General features: G+C 45.1%; 1 protein-coding gene across 2 annotated transcripts in view; it reads right to left on the reverse strand.

Annotated features, from left to right (window-relative positions):
- The window catches only part of SLC7A10 (solute carrier family 7 member 10), a 40,771-nt gene that overhangs the window by 4,426 nt on the left and 13,063 nt on the right, over positions 1-23,282 (reverse strand). Inside the window, exons 2-8 of one of the 2 annotated variants that reach the window (XM_064723232.1) lie at positions 13,429-13,633; positions 7,432-7,583; positions 5,658-5,783; positions 4,587-4,740; positions 2,963-3,086; positions 2,764-2,867; positions 1,645-1,741 (exon numbers count right to left, since the gene is read on the reverse strand). In XM_064723232.1, coding sequence (XP_064579302.1) covers positions 1,645-1,741; positions 2,764-2,867; positions 2,963-3,086; positions 4,587-4,740; positions 5,658-5,783; positions 7,432-7,583; positions 13,429-13,633 — 962 coding nt within the window. The remainder of the gene's footprint in view (positions 1-1,644; positions 1,742-2,763; positions 2,868-2,962; positions 3,087-4,586; positions 4,741-5,657; positions 5,784-7,431; positions 7,584-13,428; positions 13,634-23,282) is intronic. The other variant, XM_064723233.1, reaches the window with a different exon arrangement.

Consider the following 23,282-nt stretch of genomic DNA (forward strand, 5'->3'; position numbering starts at 1 on the left):
AAGGTCTCAGTGGTAGTGTTAAGATAGCCATTCTTGATGTACAAACTGCTTTCCATGCAGAGAGCTAGGTGTGATTCCTTGGAAGAGACAAGGAACCTGATGTATTAATTAGGTTTGCCTGAAGTGTGGCCCAGTTTGCTGCTGTAGATGCCTACACTATACTTATTAGTATCTTTCTATTTGTTGAGAAATAAATATTTCCTAGCAGCATTTGGTGTGCACTGAGCTGCATTAAAACACCTTCAAATGATGAATTAATGTGCCATGCTGGTTCTGTGATTGGCACTGTGATTCAAAGGGGGTGGCATGGCATGGATCAGCTAGGTCAACAGGCAGCCTGCTCTTTTTGGGGCTGTTCCACAGAGAAACAGCCTCTGACACTCAGCTGTTGTTTCAGTAGATGTATTTTTAAGAACAAAGGAGTGCTACCCCTGTAGAACAGAGGATCCCATCCTATGATGGCTGCCCAGGGCAGTTTACCCCAAACTGTTTGTGATGGGGCACTAAGCCCCAGGAATGCCATAAAACCTCAACAAAATCCAGATTTTGTTATAAAAGCAGAATGAGCTGTTATGGTGGGAAAAAAAGCTTATTTGGTGAAACTTTGTATGGGTGTATTGAGCCACAATTGCTGCTAGAGCCAGGAGACATGTAAACATGCATCTTTTTAGTGCATCTGGGGTCAGACCCTTGTGGTTTTGATATCAGTGGCAAATCTGCAGTTGGCAGCCATTGAGCAGCCAAGATTTCAAGCAAATGCCCCTTGGGGATTCCTTTACTTAGGCCCTGTGGCCATGGACAGCAGCGGCACAAATCACTTTCCTCTTTGCCGTCTTCTATGCCACTGTAAAACCCTTCACAAATTCCAGTTGCACTATCAGTAAAAGCATACAAAGCTCTTTGTTTCAAATAATAACTTCCCTAAGTCATTAGTATTGTGGGAATTTCTGCTGTCTAAAAAGTGATGGGAGCCTTTTTCCCATGGAGCAGACCAGGAGCTGGACCCCCAGCACTCCCAACAGCTGGCACATTGGGGTCTGGCCTTTGCAGGTGACCTCTTGTCTGCCTGGTGTGCCATTCAGCAGATTCCCTACTGGAATTGTTGCCCCTAATTAATTTCTTGGCTGTGGAAAGAAATACCTGTGGCCCTCAGAGAACTGCCTGGCTACTCCTCACAAAGTGTCTTGGTTGTTGAAAGTAATTTTAACTTTGTCCTTTCCCTGGGACCCCCCTATCTCTGGCTTTGGAGACAGGGCCTAAAGCAGCCTTGCTGGAGTGGGGTTAGGACTATGGAGGTTTCCAAATTCTGGTGGGAAGCAGGAAAATTGTCTTTTCTTAGATGAAGTATCTCTGTTTCAAAAGCCAGTCCGTCTCTTGCTGCAGGACAAGAGTTAATGAGCTTACACTGCAACTCAGGTTATGAGGGAAACCCTTCAGGTGCCAAGGGGACTGGAAGAAGGAGGAGGAGGAATTATTTCTGAGGCTGAAGGCTGCTTGGTTGGAGCTGCTCAGCTGGCACCTAGCAGCTGCTATTCAGGGTGACCCACTGCTCCTCTCCTGGGGTAAAACCAGCTCTCAAGGGGTTTTCCAGCTCACCTCTCAGTGGTTATAAAAGCAGGTGATGGAGCAGGGATAGGAACTTACACAGATGAGGAGGGCAGGGATGGGTGTGCAGTTCTTGACATGGATCATGGCCAGCAAACTTGGCAAGTGGCCCTCCCGAGCACCAGAGAAACACAGCCTGGAAATAAGAAGGGGAATGATGAATCCACTGGGTGTGCAACAGCCTCTCCAGTCCCTACTCATATAAAACCTCTTATCTCAACCACCTGCTTTGGTTTTCTCATGGAAAGGAGCTGTGGCTGCAGCTGCAGAGACAGCTGGAGACTGGGGAAAGATGTTTAAACTGAGCCCTGCAGTGTACAAGGCCTTTAACAGCTAATGTCACCTGGGAACACCTCAGACCTGCTCTGAGATGCCAAAATACCTCCAAGGACCATCTGCTGGCCAGCATTGTCTCTTTACCCAGTGAGGGGTGATGGCTCTGAAGGTTGTGTGGGTATTTACAGTGCCAAAAGGGGTTTGGATAAGGTTTAACGTGCCTTAGCTTTTCACTTTTAAGTGTACAGCCTGTTATATATGCACTCCAATTTGTTGCATTTCATCACACCCATGAAAAGGTTGGGATAAATAATTTTCCCAAGGTACTTCAGCTGTTTCCTCAAAAAACATTGTAACTTCTAAATTAAATTAAGACAGGTCAGTTATTATAAACAGACTTTATTGATTGCAATCTGACAGACTTTACAGATTCTGGCCCAGCTATCAGCACTATGCATGCAAAGCATCTTGCTTGAAAGGTGATTTTCCAGCATTAAAATGCCTGTAGCTGAGTGCAGCACCAGGCCCCAAAACTCCTCCTTGAGCAAAGCACAGTTTAGCTGTGAGCTACTGGAACTTTATTGACATAAAATTACTTTGGTTCCATGCTAAAGCTGTGTTTGGCTCTTACTGTGAATTATTCCACATCTGCAAACACTTTCAATAACTCATGAGGATTAATTTGCAGGAAATTTCATGATTCAATATTACATTTGCTGATTTGAAACAGAATAATTCATAACTGATTGTATCCAACACACCCAACAACAAATTCATGCTCTACAACATCCAAAATGTCTAGCTAGCATTTCTCTAGCAAATGCAATTAAAACAGCCCCTCCCCAAATTAGATAACGTTCATAAAATTGTACTCCATCTAACCTTGATGAGGTAAAAAGGTATCCATTTATTCCTCCAAATGTAGATAGGGCCACTGAGACTGGCATAACCCAGGAAAAATAGCCCAGTAACTTTTCACCAAATGTCTAAAGCAACAGAAGGCAGAGAAACTGAAACACACTGCAAAGCACAGCACTGAAATCAAAGTGTGGTGGTACATGCAGGGAATGGTTTTACTTACTACAGCCACAGCGTTGGAGGACAAGAGCTCGTGGGGAGACATGGCAGTGAAATATGCAATGTTGGTGAACGTGTACACAAATGTCACCAATGGGATGGATATGAATATGGCACGAGGCAGGTTCCTGATAAGAAAATTGGGAGGGTAGATAAGAGATTACAACCATGCACAGTGAGATCATGACAGTGGGGTGGGGCCTGGGTGAGTTCCCTGGCTGTGTCTGTGAGGGAAGGCTGAAATGAAATGCTGTGTCTGCAGGGAGCTCCAGGGGACAGATACCACGAGCTGCCTTGGGGCTCTCTTGACTGGGATTGGGACAGACTGAAAAATGAAACATCCACTTCCCAAAGGCCCTGGGGACACGCACTGTGGTGCAATAAAATATGTTGTTTTGCTTCACCTTCACCTGCTCTGAAAAGGAAGGGGTTCCTGTTGTTCAGCTGCTGCCCTGGCCCATTGTGTACCCTAAATCTGGTCTGGTTATACAACTCACAGTAGTACAGATGTACTTGATCTCCAACCCAGAGACCTTCCTAGAGGTGCACACCTGAGCTGTTCTATATCTAACAGAATGTGTTTTTCTCGCTGTGTCAGATTTGACAATAAAGATTTTAGAAAGCATGTTTAACCTTGTTAATTTGAATGGATTTAGTAAAAGTAGGAAGTGGGTTTGGTTATCCAATTTTTTAATACTTTAATTTCTCCACTAATTTTACAATAATAATTTGAAAAAAGGCCATTTGCTCCATTCTCTCTTTATTTCTCAGCTAAGGCCATATTTACCTTATTTAAGTAATAACTTTTTTATTGTTCAGCTTTGAAATCGTGGTGGTCCAATAAAATATTATTGTTTAATAAGGAAACACATTACCACACTTTATTTCTGCCAAATCCCTGGACACTTTGCCACTCACTGGTGTGCACAGATGCTCATAAGGCTGTAGCTTTAATTCCTTCCCATCCAAGCTGTAATAGCTTCCATTTCTTGCTGTTTAATTGCTGTGTGCACTGGATGCCCAGGAGTAACTAATGCTCCAAGAGCTGCTCTTGACATTTGCCATCCCACTTTATTAACTCAGAAATGTTGAAACATTTGAGCTTTGCTGAACTAAAATTCCCTTTCCCTCCAGCCTTCTCAGGCTGCTTGTGATGAATCCTTTCCAACCCTTCCCATAGCCAGGATCAGCAGTGACCCAAGGTAAGCTGCCTTGGCAGTGTGTGCCACTTTTACTGCACAAATCATCTTCTCTTTCAGGTATCTGTGGGAGAGCTTTGGGTGAAAAAGCAAAGTAACTTCCAAATAATTAAACTATTTTATGACAAAGAAGATTCTTCCTGTAGATATTTTTGTGGCAGCTCATCCATGATTAATTTTCTGCTCTGGAATTGAATAGTGACATAAAGATCCTGCCTTGTCTGTGGGCTGCTTTGATTCAGTTCATATCGAATTTCAGTGTTTCTGTAACTTGCCTGCTATCTGTTCTGAACAAAACTCTGTCTCCTTTGGAAAGACCAGTCCCACAGCCATGGAATGACATTGCAGCCCCTCGTGAAATGAGAAATGCTCCCAGAGGGCTCCAGTGTCTCAGCACTGCAGGGAGGGCACCATGAGGGGGGTACTTGCCTGCGGGGATCCACCAGCTCCTCTGTTACATAGTTCAAGAAGTTCCAGCCACTGAATGCAAAGGACCCTTGGAGGAAAGCTAAAGCTAAATGCCCCACAGATGGAGTCATCCAAAATCTGAATGCATTGCTTGGTGTCAGCTCTTTGTAGTTTCCTGCATAGAGAGTGCAAGGCAGATGTTAGGCCATGCCTACCTGCCTCACAGACTTTAAATATGTAAGATTTTGCTTTTTATTCTTTATTAGAACTGAGCCTTCACGCTGTTCATGGCACCATGGGCTGACAGAGCAGTTGCAGTGCTTCCTGCAGGACAGCTCCTGCTCTCCTGACACCCTTCCCCACATCTGTGCCACAGCAACTCATGGGAGCCTGCACTGGCTGAGGGTGGATCCTGGGCAGTGCAAATTCCTGCCTGCCCTTAATGACATTCTCTTTTACAAGAGTTTGGTGTTGTTTAGGAGATATCCTTTAAAATAAAATACCTATGGGCCCGAAAGATTTGTCAAGACTGTAGGACAAGCACCACTGAGAAAACAAGTTTTCTGTTCTCTGTAAATGTCACATTTCTTCATCCTTTATATGACCCATGATAAAAATATTATAGGTCTTTTGTACTTTTGGCTTTCCAATAACTGGTGAATCAGTGAAACATTTTTCACCTTAGTTTAATCTTATAAGTGACATTTTGTAGGAAATTGGACTAGTGCCTGAAATGAAGCAGATATCATCCTGCCCTAGGCAAAGCATTGCACATTCATTTGACATCCAGAACACTTCAAATTAAGGAATGCACAACAGATTAAAAATGTTAAGTAACTATTCCAAAACATTGTGAGCTGCTGTCCTTTATTCTATCAAATCCTACAAGGTGGGCTGGAAAGAGACTTTTTTAAGAGGATACAGCTGATTTCTCCCTTGTGTCATTCTTTCCCCAGCTGTGTCAGTGTGCAATCCCACAGCTTGGCAAAACCCAGCACACCTTCAGGCCAGTTTGTAAGGAGGAAACATTGCAGAAAGTGGGAAAAATCAGGTCTATCAACAGTACTATAGCAATAGTGTCTCACAGAGTACCTTTAAAGATCTGGATGAAGCCCACAACAATGATGAGAGTCAGGGCTAAGAGTTTTCCTGCTGTGAAGATATCCTGGATGCGCGTTGCCCATCGCACACTGGAGCTGTTCACCCATGTCAGCAGCACTGCAGAGCAAAAGGCTGAGTTCAGTGGAATGAAATTCTGTTTATTTGAGAATATACAGTCAAAATAGTGAAAAACACACACATTCTATTGAAACAGGCTGACCCCTGCAGCAGGGAGAAATGATGAGGAGGACTCCATCTTATCAGAAGGCTAATTAATTACTTTATTATACTATATTATTCTATATTATATTACATCTAAACTGAATGTGCCAAGCACTCAACTGCTCAGAGTCTCATGACTGGCCCCTGATAGTCCCACACACACACACACACCTGGCCCTGACTGACCAAGGAAACAAAACACCATCACTGTGGGTAAACAATCTCCATATTGCATTCTACTTTGGCACAGCACAGGCACAGCAAAGGATAAGAATTGTTTTTCCTTTCTCTGAGGTTCAGAGAATGTGAATCCCAGCAATATTCTTGGGAAGAATTGTGCCTTGCTTTTCTCTGTGAAGAGAAATGTGGTGACAGTGTTCCTGCAGGGAGCTCTAGCATGGCCAGGAATGAGGATGAGGAGGAGCATCCCAGGCAGCCATCAGCCCCTGGGTGCTGCCACAGGGGCTCTCCCCAGCTCAATAACTGTGCCTGAGCAGTGCCCAGTGTGTTTGGGTTTTGAGTTGTTAGAATGGCTCTTGAGGTGTTAAAAGTCTTTTTTTCTTAGCCCTGTGCTCAAAGAAGTTGGGATTTTTTGGGTTTGGTTTTTAAGGTTGTTAATTTTTTTTATCTAATACATTCGGTTTTGGATTTGTGCAGGTTTGTTTAGCAGGTTGGGTTGAGGCACACTGACCACCCTTGGGGCAGTGTTATCTTTTATACTAAAAAATACGTGTACTTTATTTACAATAATTTTTAATACTTATTACTTATGTTAGATAGTTTGTCTTTATTTTAAACTAATTTAGAAGTGTCACTATCATAGCACAAGATAGAGAACAAGAAGAAGAAGAAGACAGGACATGCTTAGATTGTTCTATTTTACTTCTTGAACCCCCATTCTAAAAAGTTTAAAGTTCTACTTTTTCACTTTGTGATAAATTCACTATCATTTTATTCAAACTTTTGTGGCTTGTAACAAAGTTGGTCATTGTTTCTATGGGCTAAAATCAAAGGCACAGGTGGTTTTGACTCCATGCCAAGGTCTCTGAGCCCCCTGCCAGGGTCTTGAGTCCTCCAGGGCAGCCAGAGGAATGTCCTGGGTTCTGACAAGTGTGAAGGATCATTGCCTCCTCTCAGGAGCAGTGAAAATCTCCAGTCCTGCAGCTCAGCTTTGCTCCTGCCAGCCCCAGCAGTGGCTGATGCAGAGCTGGCTGCACTCTGCCTTTGCACACTCATGTGAGTGTGAGAGAAGGCAGGAAGGGCTCACAGGGTGGTGGTGACCTGTCCCAGGTGCCCATGGGATGGTTCTGCAGCTGTGCCCCATCCCACATGCTCACCTGCCACCACTTTCCCTGGACCCACAGGGGTCTGGGTGCCTTTGTGCCTCCCTCCAGAACAGAACATCCCACACCAGCCACCATAGTGCCTCTCCTGGGAGCCTCCCCACTGGCCTTTGGAGCTGGGGCCCTGACCCCAGCCTGGCTGGAGTGCCCCTTGTAAAACCAGGGCAAGATTTGTGTGTGTGCAAAAAGCAAATACTTACACAGACACACCATGGAGAGGATCCTGGAGGCATTATAGGGGGGAATGCAGTTGGGGAAGACAGGCTGCAGGACATAGTTGGAGAAGGTCAGTGCAATGACAGCCAGACTGGTTGGGTACATGATAAGCACTGCACTCCACAGCAGCAGAAACCTGCAGAGACAAGGAAAAGCACAAGAGAGCTGGTGCTGTGCTGGAGGAGGTGACACACAGCCAGCTGGGCAGCTCCACCCTGTCACACACACCAGTGGGACCCTCCTCAGCCCTTCTCCCGTGTGCTCAGCACAACCTGCATTTTAAATCAAACACTGTAAAGCAAACATGGCTTAGGAATGTGTGGAACAGTGAGGATTATGGCCAGCAGGCATGTTTGGGTTTAACTCTGTGTCTAGAAAGGAGCTCTGCTGCTCCTGGGCTCACATGTCACCACAGCAGACAGCAGTCCCTACACTGAAGGCACCTCTGAAGGGTTTTGGCTGCAGCCAAAGGCAGCAGCTGCACTTTTGGGACTGCTACCAGCTCCCTGCTGGTCACTGGGGGGTTTCTTGTCACTGCTGGTGCTGGCTCTGTGACCTAGGCCAGTGCTGCAGTTTTTATGATGGATCACACAGCTGGGCTGCCTGCCTGCTTCCAGCTGTGGCTTCAGGTGATTGCACCCAACAAAGTATTGTGCAAATAAAAAGTGTGAGATGTTTTGGTTTTTCATTCTGTGCAAAGGAAAAAAAAATAGTTAAAAAGGCAGCAGTAGATCAGGTTAATCTTTAAAAATATTTGAAGTATAATTATTTCTATTGTGAGAAGTAATCATTGCAAGAAAGTGCAGTTTTCCTTGCCATGTATACACACACATAGTCATTCATTCACATAAATGCACAAATATAATGTGCAGGGATACATGACATAAATGAGGATTTGAGATAATATTTCCAAATATGACAGTATAATTTGTATATTACATGGGCTGCTCTTTAGGGGCTGCACCCACCCAGTGTGCTCCCTGCTCCCAGCCCTGAAATCTGCTGAAGGAGCCACTCTGTGTCACCAGCCTGGAGGCAGTGCTGCTTCTGGCTGCTCCTCAGCTGAGCTGCAAAACGTCTCAGCCCCATCCTTCACTTTGCCTTCTTGTTCCTGAGAAGGATGGGGTAATTAATTAGCTACATAGATAATTTGCTAAACCAGACCAATGTCAGAGCTGGGTACCTTCCCAGCTGCCACTGTAGTTTTTTACAATAAACTGAGCAGTTTTTTCTTTCACTTTATTTTGTTGTGTGAATCCCTTTTTGGGTTTTTTCCCCCCCTCCATTTCTAATGTTTTTCCTTGTGGTTCAGAGCAGTTTTCTCCAGTGATTGCTTTGTGCTATTTGGTGTTGTTGATGATGCACCCAGCTTGGGACAGCTCTGCAGATCCTGCTTGCTGAGTTAACTCAGTTGGTCCACACTGAAGAATAAACAGGACCTAAAGACTACCATAACAATTTGCTGAATATAATTTGGATACTGATGGTGCTGCCTGAGCTGTTTTGTGTGGCTCTTGACTGGCAGGGCCTTTGCAGAGGCTGCCAGTTTTTCCCTGCCATGTTTTTCTTCAAATTTTACACAAACTTTTAGCCTACATATGTAGGCTGAGAATTGTGTAAAACATTCAGTGGGGAGAATGACTCTGAAAAAACTGTTTCAGGCAAAATTTGCCCTGGTTTCTATGCTGTAATATGGAGTGTAGGGTAGCAGGTATTGGGTAGAACTTGGTTTAATGGGAATGGATTAATGACAATCATGGAACTGAAATGCAGGATTGATAACAGAAATTAAAGAAAATGCATAATTTTAGCAGAGGGGGGACAAAGTTGCACTGTCAAATGTGAAGCTCAAAAGAGGGATGGCACCAAAACAAGAAGGAAACTTACCTAAGGTGTAGGCCCACTTTAATGGTGTTTCTACATGTAAGTCTTAATCAAAACCTATTTCTGAGAAAAAGCTCTCCTTGCTGGTCACTGAGATCACATTTCCATCCCTAAACAAGCAGCTGTGGGGGCCAGGGGGCAAGGCTGGCATGTGCCATGTGCTCACAGTGCCAGCACCTGCCAGGGCTGGGGGATGAGGAGCTGGGGCCCAGCTGGTGGGAATGGCTGCTCCTGGGGAAAATGGCTCATGGGAGATGATGTGGGAGAGGACACAGCATGGCACACCTGGAATCACTTTGTTCTTCATCTGGAAAGTGGCAGAATTATTGCCCTGAGTGTTGAGCTACAGAGCTGGAGATGGAACTCAACCCTACAGCCTTTCACAGTTACTCAGTAGCTCAGATCACAAAAATAAGAGAAGTCAAATCTTCTCTTGTTGCTGACTGAGAAGTGATCAGATCTTTATAACAGGTTTGAGACAGCTGAATGTAAAGAAAAAAGAAGATCTAACTGTTTGGTTGGTTTTGGTTGTTTGTTTGGGTTTTATTTTTCTGAACACTGGAGTTTGCATGAGAAATCTGAGCTCCTGCACGTGCTGCTGGTGAAGAAGCTGGTGAAATATCCTCTCTGCCTGTATTCCAGCTGCTGGCTGGATGGGCTCTGCTGTGTTTGGTTGTTGAGCCTCATCCAAAGTTCCCTGAAGTCCCACAGTCCATCAGTGTGTACATGAATGAGATCCTGTCTACTCAGAGCCCTCCCTCTGTCCTAGGAACAGCCTGGGGTGACTGTGCCACCTGCTACCCCTGGCAGGTGTGGCATTCATGTGGAGTGCCACCCATCCCTGGACCAAAACTGAATTTTTTTGCAGATACCTCTGCATACTAACTCCCTCACTTGTGGAAAGAAATAAACAACATGGTTTCACCTGGGTCCTGAGTAGTCTAGTGGACTTGGTGAAACTGGTTCTCAAATATCTGTTTGGGATATGCCTGTACTCCCTCAAGGATCTCAGATATGTTATGGATTCAAAGCAGCCTGTGAAAATTAAAATTCCAGTGTACCCTACTTGTGCATTGGCAAAAGAAAACAGTTTGAAACAGGCGCTGTAGTACAGCTCAGGAAAAACTGGACTGGTTTAAGCTGGAGCCAGTTTGAATACAATTAATGCCATCCTACATTGCTGGATGCCTTACTGCCTTTGGAAAATTCAAAATTTTGCAATAACGAAAAAGAAACATGGAAGTATATTTGAAGCATGTTACACTTGCAGTTTGGAGTGACACTTATGAAAGCTCTGGCTGCCAACTCTGCACTGATTTTGGTGAGGAGGTATGTCCAGAGAGCAGGCTCTGCTGTGGGAGCTGCAGCATTACTGCTGAGCATTCAGAAGGAGTGGTATTGATCAGAAACTCACTGCAGGGTTTGTTCTTCTGCAAGAATACCTATTAAGGCCTTTATTTATCATTTGGGGCAATGTTCTTTTGACTCAAACAGACTTGCAGGCCCACATCATGCAAGGAAAGCTGTGCTCGGAGGGCTCCTGCAGCACAGGCTGTGGCCATTCCCTGCAGTTTGTGTTCACACACAAATGCTATTTAAAACCACAATGATTCTTAAATAGAGAGGAAAGCAGGAGTTTTTCTCTGGCACCAGACCAGAGCCTGGTAATACTGGAAAACTTCCTCACCTGTTCCTTCTCCCTTGGGCAGAGGAGTGGGCAGTGTTTCTGCTCAGGGCTGTCCCCAGACAAGGTTTGCTATCACCACCACTTTTCAGCAGTGTTTCATGCTGTCCCTGAGCTATCCAAGGCTGCTGCTCTGCAGCCACAGCTCCTGCCAGCTCAGGAGATGGCCCTGTCCTGCCTCTGTTACTGCATTCAGCTCCTTATATCACAGCAATGTGATTTTTTCAATAAACAGTTGTGCATCCAGCTATCAGTAGTGCCAGACACAGAAGCTGGGGCATGGTGTACTCCAGTGGCTGCCACAATTAAATAGTATTTCTTTGTGCCTTGTATCTGTGCAGGAAAACCTGCATAAATATATAAAAAATAATAAATGGGAGGATTTGGGGAGACAGGGACAAGACAACAGAAGTGGAGTTGTTGTGGTCTGGGTGGGTACAGCTGTGCTCTTACAACAAACACCTTTTTTATAAATAAATATAAATAATAAACCAAAACATCCAGCTGGTCACTGGGACAGCCAGATGCACAGGAAAGGCAGGTGCACTAAAGCTTTGTGCGCTGAGTTTGATGTGCTCAGCTGTGGAAGGATTAAATCAAAGAGAGCAGCAGTGGTTTTTGTGCCAGGGAGGCACAGGGCAGCTCCTTGAAGCTCAGCCTGCCTGTGCCCTGCCAGGGCTGGATGGGCACTCCCAGGTGGGGAGCTGGGGATGCTGGAGCTCCCAGAGCTGCAGCCTTTAGGTGGTGGCTCAGCAAAGGGCAACAAGGCACAGTCCCAGCTTGGCTTTCCTGGGAAATATGACCCAAATCTCCCTTTTTACACCAAAACCTCTTGCCTAGTGCAACCCTTTGTCACAACAGTGGGACTATTTCTTTTCTTGAGAGAGAGCTAACATCTCTACACAGGCAGGATGGGAGCACTGCTTCCCTTCAGGTGACAGGTTGTGCTTTTTTGATATTGCCTGTGCATTACAAGCCTGGACACCAAGTAAGTGCTGCCCAAGCAGAATCTCCTGCTTTGGCAGGTGAGGCTGTCCCTAGGTTCATGCTGGGCAGTGATCAGTCGGCTGCTGTGTGGTTTGTTACAGCAGCTGCACAGCTTGGTGGTTGCAAGGACTAGGCAAGTTCTTGAGTGTGGCAGAGGGGAGCTGAGGAACAATTTAAATTAATTTTAATTAAATTTAGTTTTAGTTGTACTCGATTTCTAAATAGTTTCATTTTCTTTCCTAGAAAGCAGAATTCCTTTGGTTTTGTGGATGTCTCATCTTGCTGGCTTCCTTCACAGTGATGTTCCAGGGGTGGGAGTTTTGGGGTTCTGTGCTCTCAGTTGCCCTGTCCCTGCTTGCAGACCCTGCTCCTGTCAGCAGGCACTGGGGAAGCAGAGCTCTGCTGTGCTCCTGCCTCATGAGAGAACACACCTGAGTGAAGCTCAGATCTGCTTAGCCAAGGCTGTTGTTGCCTCCATGTTTTTTGTGATGTCAGTGTAATTTTCTGTGCAAAGCAGGACAGCAGTCAGAGGAGAGATCCCATCAAGTAAAGACAGACTTCATGAACCAGCAGAAGGCAATGGCAAGCATCAGAAATGCCCCTGTGAGCAGGCAGGTCTGCAGTGCTGGCTGTGCCTGTGTGGCACTGAGCTGAGGCAGAAATGAGAGGACAGCCTTTGGGACAGGGTGACAGACTGCCTGTGTTGTGCCTGTTCTGATCTGTCCTTGTTCAGCAGCCAGCTCAACTGTTAAAAGCTCACTTTCCATCTCACATGAGAAGGAATACTCTGGTTTGGTGGGGGTTTTCCTTACTCTTGCTCTAGTTTTCTGTACTGGTGCTTACTTTTCTTAACTAAACCACCGGTATTTGGTCTGGCCTCTCTACTCACAATGACGGAGCTGCTCAGAACATTCTGGTGCTTCTCTAGTAGTCTGTGAGTACAGGCTGACAGCTTAATTAATTGTGTTGAATCCATCAAAAAGTGTACACTCTAAAAAAGATAACCTCCTCTCACTTGTCCCTTCCTCGCATCAGTACTATTTTCAAAGAGAAATCCTTCCCTGAGTTAGCATTCCCCCCTCTCTGTATTTACTTGGTGATTCTGAACAGCAAGTCAAGCAGCTTTGCTTTATTTGTGGTGAGCAGCTCCAGCCTGGCCTGGGATGGGTAACACAGAAACATCACTCAGACACAGCATCACCTCCTCTGTCATGGACTTGGAGGGAAGTGAAAGGATCTGTCACCTTCCCTTGGAAACAGCACTGGGAGCTCTGTGTGAGGACAATTTGGTATTTCTAACACAGAACAGAAAGGTTGACTTTGCTGAAGCATTTTTATTAACAAATGTAGTCTCTTCCAAATTTCCCACACCAAACACACAACATAAATGTGCTTTCAAATCAGTTTATAGAGAGAGGGTACTTACCCAGCCAACCCACCAAAAATCTCAGTGACATAGGAGTAGTCCCCTCCTGACTTGGGGATGGTGACCCCCAGCTCAGCGTAGCACAGCGAGCCCAGGGCAGCCACGCCGCCCCCCAGCACCCAGATGATGAGAGCCAGTCCCACCGAGCCTGCGTGCTCCAGAACTCCTTTGGGGGAAATAAAGATCCCAGAGCCTATGATGTTACCTGCAAAGGACAACACGGCAGCAGTCAGGGAAAAGAAAGTAAATAGTTGGCTTTTATTTGTTCAAAAGAAGGGAAACAAGCCCAGAGCCCCCACCCAAACAAAAAGCACAGCCTTGCCACCCCTGTGCTCCCGTTTCAGATTTTGTACGACTGCACTGTTTCTGATTATGCCCTGGCAGAAGTGCTGCCATTTATCAGCAACCAAAGATGCTAAATGTGTGCTCAGCTCTGCTGCTGAGGATCCGTGAGTTTTCTGGTACCAACTTCCTCAGCCTGCGTAACTCTCACCTGCCATGCCCAAGTGTATTACTGCAAGGAGTTAGAAGTGACTTTGTAATGAAGACTTTTCATCCACTCCTAAGAGGAATTTGAACAAGTTAAGGCCAATTTCCAGGGAGTTTGGGAGGTCAAAAAAGAAGAGTGTAGCATTGTCTATAACGATGGGCCCAAAAGGTGTGCTTCCCACCAAGGATGGATTTAAGATTGTGCTTGAAAAAGCAGTCTCAAAGTCTGAAATATTAAAAATCCATAAGCATTTTGTACTTGCAACACCTGTGCTGCTCAGTGATCAGCCATAAAAATGTAAAGTTTTAATGTGGCATGGCTAAAATATTGGACAGCATGAGACAATTGAGATGATGTGAGTTCAGGCAGTGCTGGGTATAGAAAAGGAGTGCTGGAAACCACCAGGTGCTCTTTTTCCATGTGGGGTCAATGTGTGTTACATTGTGGGTGAGCAGCTGGCTCAGGGTGGGGCACAGAGGGTGACAGTGGCTGGGGTGACAGTGTGGCAGTGCCTGGGGTGACAGAGGGTGACAGTGGCAGGGTGATGCCAGGCTGGGGCCTGTCCCCAGTGGGGCTCTGCAGGGCTCCACCCTCAGCCCTGAGCCCAACACCTTCACTCATGGTCTGGAGCCAGGACCCAAAGGAGCCCTCAGGGATTTGCTGATGGCCCTGAATGAGGAGGAGCTGTTGGCTCCTTGGAGGGCAGAGAGCCCTGCAGAGCCCCAGGCCATGGCAGAGAAAGACAACCCCAGCCACTGTCACTCTGGGCACTGAGAACTGCAGAGCAGCTGCAGGAAGGGCCTTGTGGCTCCTGGCCAGTGGCCACTGGAGCTGAGCCAGCAGTGCCCTGGGGACAGCAGGGACATCCCTGTCCTGGGGATCAGCCCCAGCACTGCCAGGCCTGCGGGATTGTTCTGCTCTGCTCTGGGCTGGGGCAGCCTCACCTTCAGTGCACCCGAGCATGAGGAAGACAGGAAAGCATTGGAGAGTGCCCAAAGGAGGCCACGAGGGCAGGGAAGGGTCTGCAGGGGAAGCCCTCAGTGAGTCTTTGGTGCTGCTGTGTGCCACAGTGTAACAGTTGTACTCCTGCATATGGAGAAAGACCTTAAGTGATAAAAACCCTTTAAAGATTATCTTCTTCTTGCCAGCATACATACCTGTGTACCTGCATTTTCCACAGATCAACGTGCCCGAGGACACTGCACAGCTAGGAGGAGCTGGTGGTGTTCTGGGGAGCATGCTGAAGTTCAGACAGAGTGTTTTTTACCAAGATACACCTGTAGGTTTCCATTGCCTCTTTGGGATGGAATCATATTCCTTTCTGGTCACTCCAGTACTGAGCAAATGCCCAAAGGCAGAACAATCCCTAAGTAGGTCCACTGGCTCCTTTCCTATCATCTCCTCCTACCCTTGTTCAGTTTAGCTCAGGTTTACTGCTGTTTTGGCAGCAAAGAGCAGATGCACATGCTCACCCTTCAGCAGGCTCTCAGTTTCCACCCCTGTCCCCTGGGTCACCTTTCCATGTTGTCCATACATGAGGAAAGGATGCAATCCAAACACAGCCTGGCATCCCTCAGACTGGTAATGGACAAGAAATCCAAGGTTCCAGGGGGTCTGCATGGTGCTGGCAGGGTGTGCCCTTTGTGCTGGCCAGGGGCTGTGCCCATTCAGCTATGGGGGATGGACAGAGCTGCAGGGGCCTGGCAAGGGTGGGGAATGCAGAGACAAACATCAGCAGCACCAGGGGAAGCAGTGGGATCTGGCCATGCTGTGAGACACCCAGGGGAGAGAGCTGGCTCCTGGTGAACTGCAGAGGGAAGGTGGTGGCAGTGATGTGGCACAGTGCAGGCTTGTGGGGATACCAGTTGTTGGTTTCTCTGGGTCTGGATTGAAGGCACTTGAGGTAGTTCATGTTCACACTCAGGTGTTCATTATTTCTTATCAGTAAAACAGCCTCACTGCTGTGAGTTCTGCAGCTTTTCATTAGAATGCACAAAATGGCCAATAATCTCTTGTTCCAAGGTCTTTTAAGACCAAACTATCCAATTAAGACCTGACACCTGGATTATTTTCCCTTTTAACCCAATAACTGATCCCAAAGAGCCCCCAATGGGCACTTTTCTGCCCAATACAAAATGCCACCCAAACCCATGGAGAAGAAAGAAGAAGCATGAAGAAGAAACCCAGGATGACACCCTGTGCCCTCCATCTTGCTGCCATCCACAACATGCTAAAAATCCCAAACCCTAAATTTCTCACCAAGTGATACATCTACACTGCTCTCTATAATTTATTTCACACTTTTGTGGGTTCCAGTCTATCTTGAAGTCTGGGAAACTTTCTCCATGAGTGAGGGTCAAAGTCAGTGCTGCCCTGGGGGTCAGGGCACCCCAGAGCAGACACAGAAATATTCCATGTGTGCCCTGGGTTTGCACAGAGGCTAAATAAACCTGATGTGGGTTTTGAATGCTTGCACTCAGCATTGTCAGAGCTCTCTGTGTTTCATCTCTCTGTGTTTCTCTGCTCATCCCTGGCAACCTGGGTGGTGGGCACTGAAGGGCACTGGCACTGGGGCTCTTCCCCAAATCCAAATGGCTACAGGGAGGAGTTGTCTGTGGCCTCCTGTTATGGTAAGACTTCCAAAGCAGTACTCCTCATCTGCAACTCTGTCTGAGCTGGAAACAGCCAGAACTTTCTTTGTTTAAGGAGAATATATTCTGGGTGCAACTATCCACAGGAGCAGGACAAGGACCAGACAGATTTCTGCATAGTTCTTTCATACAAGCATTCTACTAATTTTTTTGTAGAAGATTAAATAGTGATCTAATTTTGTAGAAATTAAATAGTGAATCATATTTTAATAAATGCAATATCCTTCATGAATGAATAAAGAATAAGGCAAAATTCCTTCCAAAGTCCTTATGGATTTCATCTTACTTTGCACTCACAACATGTGCAAAAGCCATATCAGTAGGAGTGGAAGTGCTACACCCCTTCTGATAACAAAATGTTCTTACGAAAATCTGCCATGGATGTGGTGAATGTGCCCAAAAAGTACCTTCACTTCACTTGGTGTAGGACATGTTTAAAATAGGTGGAGATACTTAAATGCTCCAGAAATGAAGATGTCTGTGAATGAAACTGCCTGATGAGAAGCAGTTTTCAGGTGGTCTTGGTCAGCAGGATCTGGAGGGAATTTGGTAAGCAGCTTTAGGGGTGAGAAAATGCAGCATGCAGTCTTTCCCATACATAGCATTGTATTTTGTCATCTCTTGTTTCTTGGTGTTTGTTGCCTTTTTTCCTCCTTTTCACAATAATATGGAATCGTTGGTATAAAAATACCATGACAACCTCGGCTTTTGTTTAAAAATTATGTTACCAACAATTATGAGTCAGAAGGCAAGCAAAATATCCTGCAATATATATATATCACTTCTGAGATCTTATCCAGTGTCATGATTATTTTTCTGGGGGAGGACAATGTTGAGAGCAGTTTCCACATCCTAGAAAAATAGGAAATGGGGGAAGGGAATACAAAAGCAAAAAAAAAGGAAAAATATCTGTGTCTCTTTATCTCTCCAGTCAAGTAACACATCCAGCAGTGCTGGTAGTAAAATTGGTAGAATGTTTGCATGGAAGAACCATCCAGAAGGCTGTCTGCTCCTGCAGATAGTTGCACCCAGAAGGTATTCTCCTTAAAGAAAGAAAGTTCTGGCTGTTTCCAGCTCGGACAGTCCCAGATGAGGAGCCCAGCCTGTTCTCTGTGAGCTGCATGCTCAGCCCAAGAGGCCAAATTTGTGAATCCTGGGCCAGGTGAATGAACCCAAACCAGCTGTTACAACGTGGGTGTGAAGTGGGTCCAGCCTCTCCCTTCAGCCCTGCTCCATCTCTGCCTCGTGGAAGTGGGTCCCAAACCTGGCTTTCTATGAAGAGAATGCCAACCCCCCATCCTTTCAAATCTCCAGTTGTTTATCTGATTGTGTTTAGGATCTTTTGTGACCTGGCCCTGGAATGGGTTTCCAGTCCAGTCACACACATGCAGTGTGTGGTTTGGCTCTGAGGTCAGCACTTCATGTGGAGCTAAACCATTTGGGAGCTGTGGTAATGATGTGACAATTAGGACATTTGGCTTATTGAAAAATCCAGTGTTTTCATTTTGCCTTTGGCTTTTGAACTATGAGAGTGCCTTTGGGGTCAGATGTGGGGTTTTGATGTCTTTTAATATAACTATGAGAACTGAAACTCATTTCTTAAACAAAAGCTGAATTCTCACCAAAACACTTCAAGAACTGCACTTTGAAGGAAAACAGTATCCCTGTGCTTGTGAGAAAATAAAGGGACTTGGTAATACTTGGCATATTCACTTAGTATGCAAAATCCTTAGGGCATCTTTCATTTATCTGCAGCACACAATACACACAGACTATAAAACCAGTGGATCTTGCAGCTTGTTGAAAGCATCCCTCAGTTCTGTAAAAATTGATTTATTATATTTAGAGACCATATTTGGTCTTTCTTGGATAAAACCAAGCAATTTCCTGTATAGCTAGCAAAAAAAAAAATATCATTCATGCCTTTTTATTGCATGCACATTTCTTTAAAGATCTCTTGTACATCTGAAATTCTGGATGGATCAGTAATTATCATTCCATTCCACTTTTTTCCTTGCAAGCCTTCTGATGAAATCCTTTCTTCTATTCTTTTAGTATAGTTTGAATATAATATATATACCATAAAATAATAAACCAGCCTCCTGAAACATGGAGTCAGATCCTCGTCTCTTCCCTCATCCTGGAACCCCTGTGAACACCACCACAAACCTGATTTCAGGTTCAGCTCTCTCTTGATAGATTGGTGTACTGTATCCTCAACAGGCAGTTTTCACTGAGAATAGAATAATAATCAAAAAGTTCTCCCATCCTCTCCGGACTCCCACATCCAGGTGGACATTGCCCAGCCAACAGGATGACAGTCTGTGTCACTGCTTAAAAAAGTTCTCTTATCAACAAATGCTGAAGCTTTGCATCCTGCCTAGGAATTATAAATAAATATATCTTTTTTCAGTAGAAAATATTGTAAAGAATTGAGAATCCTGTTTGGCAACAGCAACAAAGGAGCTTAATCAAAAGGAATTGTGCTTTGCAAACTGTTTCAATCCAAATTAAACATGAGGTGGATTATGTCAATAATGTAACTCATCATGGATATTTATTTATGTATCTATTTAGCAGAAATCTGCTAAATGAAGCAGCTTCTGGTGCAGCTAATTACCAGTTAATTGGCTCCCAGGAGTTAAGCACTCCCAGCTGAGGATGTCAGTGCCCAGTTTTGACTGCCACTGCCCCTTTGTGAACTCAGGGCATGCCACAGATACAAAGCCAGTCAAGAAATAAAATGCCCAGCTCATAATTTTGGTGCAAACTGGAAATGCTGTGGCAGCACAGACAGTCCCAATGGCTCTGTTTATTCCCAGAAAATGAACTTGCTGCTCTCTGCCCTGGCTGAGCTGGAGCCCTGCCTCAGCCACGTGCCAGGAGGGGAGGCTGCCATGCAGCACACAAGTGCACATCCAGTGCAAGGATTGAAGTGTCCCCTCCTCCCCCTCTGAGATACACAGACTAAATGAAATTCTGCATCAAGACAACAAATAAAATTGCTAGGCTGTAGGGACTCAATGGAATTAAAACCATCAAACACTTCAAGTGCATTTTCTTAACCTCTAGTCAAACATGAATTTAGGCTATGTGGCAGTTAAGATATTTGATGCAATTTCCTGGAGTTTTTTTGCTTTTTAAATAGCATTCAGAAAACTCTTAGTGAAAAACAGATAAAGAATAAAAGCCTGGAATTAAAATAATAGCCATTTAATTTCATATGCAAGTAAAAAAATGCAACTTCTCTATCAGTGGAAAATGAATTATGGCTGCTTTGCTAATGTGCTTGCAAAGAAAAACCCTCAAAAAGGGCTGTAAAAATAGCAGTGATAATTTAATGTTTACAGGGATTAGTATTTAACAAAATTAAACTTAAAACCTGACTTCAAATATTTATGTTAAAATTCCTAGCAAGCCAGAACATGACCAGCCATTACAAACTGCTGTTCCAGCATTCCAACAGGATTTTACTGTGTTAAGAATTTATAATCTGATTATAGTACACACAACTTTAAAGATTTAAAAAATCAGGCTGCTTCAAATACTGACAGGAGAGTTTTCCTTAACTTCTGTTAGATGTATAAAGATCATTTACCTTCTGAGCACCAATATGCAGGTGTAGTCCATGAGGGCTTGAACAACCAAAACTTTCTAACAATGAAGGTGTGGATAGAACAGAAAACTGAGTTAAGGAAAGAAGATATTTCAGGCATAGCTTCACTAATGATACCTGATGCAGCCTTATTGTTCCAGTGATTAGGGTTAGATTTTGCAATTGCATGAGGTACTGTGGAGAGCTGAAAATAATTTAAATTTCTATATATTAAAAATCAATACCTGCTCAGCAAGGTACAGCTGTGCCCTGCCCAGCTGCACAAAGGACAGGAAGAAGCAGACTTGCCCATGTGGTGGGAAATGGGCTGGAAATATATGTTATCTGGAGAACCTGTGGCAAGGATGGAATATGATCCTTATCCTGAATTTTAGTGAATGTTACTGTGGGTGCCAGATTTTTGGATTGCAGTTCTCCCTAGTAATCATCCAGTCTGCAGGATGATGACATGTATCCTTCCCCAGAGAGAGAGCAACCTCTGCCTTCTCATCTGTTATTGTAAGAAAATATAAGAGTTATTAAACTGCAAATACCACTGATAAACAGAACTAGCAAGTGTATGCACCTTGTGAATGGCAGCTGCATTGTTGTGATTTTGGGACTGTGTTAGGCAGTTGTGCTGCAATTAGTTGAAAAAATCACAATCTAGAGAAGAGCAATCAAGGTAAATTTTAGCTAACCTCCGTCTTCACAGGACCTTTAATATATCTGGGGCCATTTGAATAGTTCTTTAAAAGCAGTAAGCCACACATTTGGTTCTGGCTTAAGGTATATAAACTGCTGAATGATGATGGTTTGTTTGGATTCCCTTTCCACTGGCAGTGGAAGGCAGCCTTACAGGAATGCAGCACTCTAATCCTGCAAGATGCATTATGGCACTGCAGTGCTTTGCCCTTCAGCTGGAGCCTGCTGCTTGCCACAGGAGACTGACCATGCTCAGGCCATCAGTAATCCAACCTCTGCCCAACTACCCAGCAGCTTAAACCCACAAAAATCTGCTGGTTTAAAATTTTTACCTTTTTGTAAAATTAGTGATAATTTGTCAATTACTGTTCTTCAACAGGAACAGGTTAACCAAGAGAAACTTAATCAGGAAAGCTTTTAAGCCTCTATTTTGGTAACATGGTATTCACAAAATATAACAGCTTTGAAAGGAGATTCCTTTGGCATGTGTTGAGTATTTGTAGGAAGGGCACGTAAGGACCCTACTGAAGGAGATACAATGTGGGGATATTCTCATTATAGTACTTGAGTCAAATGCAAATGTTCCAATAACCAAAACCAGCCCTGGAACCTCTGATCCAGTCCTCTGCCTGGCAAGCATCATGCTCTCCTGAGTATGTATGTGGGTATACACTAGGTTTGATAGGAGAATTTACAAATCCTTTTGTCCTTTGGTCCAAAATTGCAGGACCTACAACTGAGAGGGAAACCTGGTTGTCCCTATCAGTCAGTGCCAGTGCTGCCCTGCTGGAGAGCAAACATCCAGCACAGATCTGCACCAAGGCAGATAAATGGCCAGAGGTGCTGGGGATCAGACCTCAGGAGCATGGGAAATAATAAAGATGACAGATGTCTGCTAGTACATGGTTTTATTCAGTTTTATTTGATTAACACTGTTACAGTGTGTTTATTTCAAAGAAGAAGTTAAAGCCTCTATGATAGGATTTTGTTGGTGCTCTAAACTGAAACTCCTTTTATTCTGCTAATCCTTTCACAGGCTGCAGGCTCTGTCTCCTCTTTTCAGGCACACAGTCCACTGCTTTATTTCCTGCTCCTCTGTTCTGACTCTTGTACTTGGTCTGACTTCTCTACTTCCTTAACTTCTGACTTGCTCTCCTCTTCTCTTGCCAGCGTTGGGGTATGTGGGCTGCATTTCATTACCATGAAGAGGAAACCTCAGCCTCCCTTGCCCTTCTCTGTGGCTGCAATGATAAGGCAGAAACATCAGGAAAAGCCTTCTCCTGGGGACTGGGAGACTTTTTCAGTGGGATATTCTCACTGGGAGCTCCCACACCCTGCTGCACTGGGCAGCCTGTGCAGCACTACAGCTGTGCCAGGAGGGGATCACAACCTGCTGCTATTGCTGAACTCCATATTGCACTTTCCTCTTTTGCCTTTTTCCTTGGCATCAGGGGCCTTGAGCAGGGTTTGTGGCAGGGCAGTGCTGCCAGGTAAGCATGAGGGAAGCCCACAGACAGCTGCAGAGCAGTAATTCTTGGTGCTCCCATTGCATCCCCACTGGGAGTGGCACCTGGGTCTATGGGGAACAGAGGCTCAAACTTCCCCCCTGTCTGTGGGACATAAAGGAGCTCTGTGACCCTCCAAGCAAAGGAGAGAGGCTTCAACCCTCCTGCTGATTTCCAAAGAGAAACTGAGTGCCAAGCCTACCTTGGTGTTGTGAGAGGGGTGTGGAGGATCCCTGTGACCATGCCTGGATTGCCCTGGTAAGAAGCTGCAGCTCTGCCCACTCACTGCTCTGCAAACACTGCAGCTTTATGTGGCTTTGGCCCTTGGTATCTGTCCAACATCTGCTTTCTGTGCTCTCTGCATCTCAATATCCTGACTGGCAATTTTACCTGCAAAGGGCAGAAATGTGTTGTTAAATCCCCTGGTGTAGAAATGGGAGTGGGTAAAGCTCTGCCCTGCAAGCATGCTGGAGGACATGGGGGTCTTCTCTAGGACACTGTGTGACTGATAAATTCTGATTTTAATGAAAGCACCTGACAGTGGAGATTGGTCCTTCTGTGGTGGCTTAGGGGGCAGATGCCAGCCCATTCAGCTGATTTAATGTCTGTCCCTCAGCTGAGAAATCCCACAAGTGACAGCTGCATTTCTCACAGGGCTCTCTATACCTGCAATGGTTTTTGGTATTTACCAAGAAGAAAAGCAGTTCCAAAATGCTGCTCTAAAGCTCACCAACTCAGATGTGAAAACATCCAAAGGGTTCAGCTGTGCTGGGTAGTGCTGAGGCTCAGACAGGACAATGTGACAGCCACAGCTCTTCAGCAGGCCACTCTTCAGCCCTGCTCATGCCAATGGTAAAGAACCCTGCACCATTTTTGAAGCACAATTTGTTTTATGGGAAATGCTGGAT

The sequence above is a fragment of the Zonotrichia leucophrys genome, chromosome 11 (genome assembly GCF_028769735.1).
Source record: "Zonotrichia leucophrys gambelii isolate GWCS_2022_RI chromosome 11, RI_Zleu_2.0, whole genome shotgun sequence".
In the NCBI taxonomy this organism is placed as follows: Eukaryota; Metazoa; Chordata; class Aves; order Passeriformes; family Passerellidae; genus Zonotrichia; species Zonotrichia leucophrys.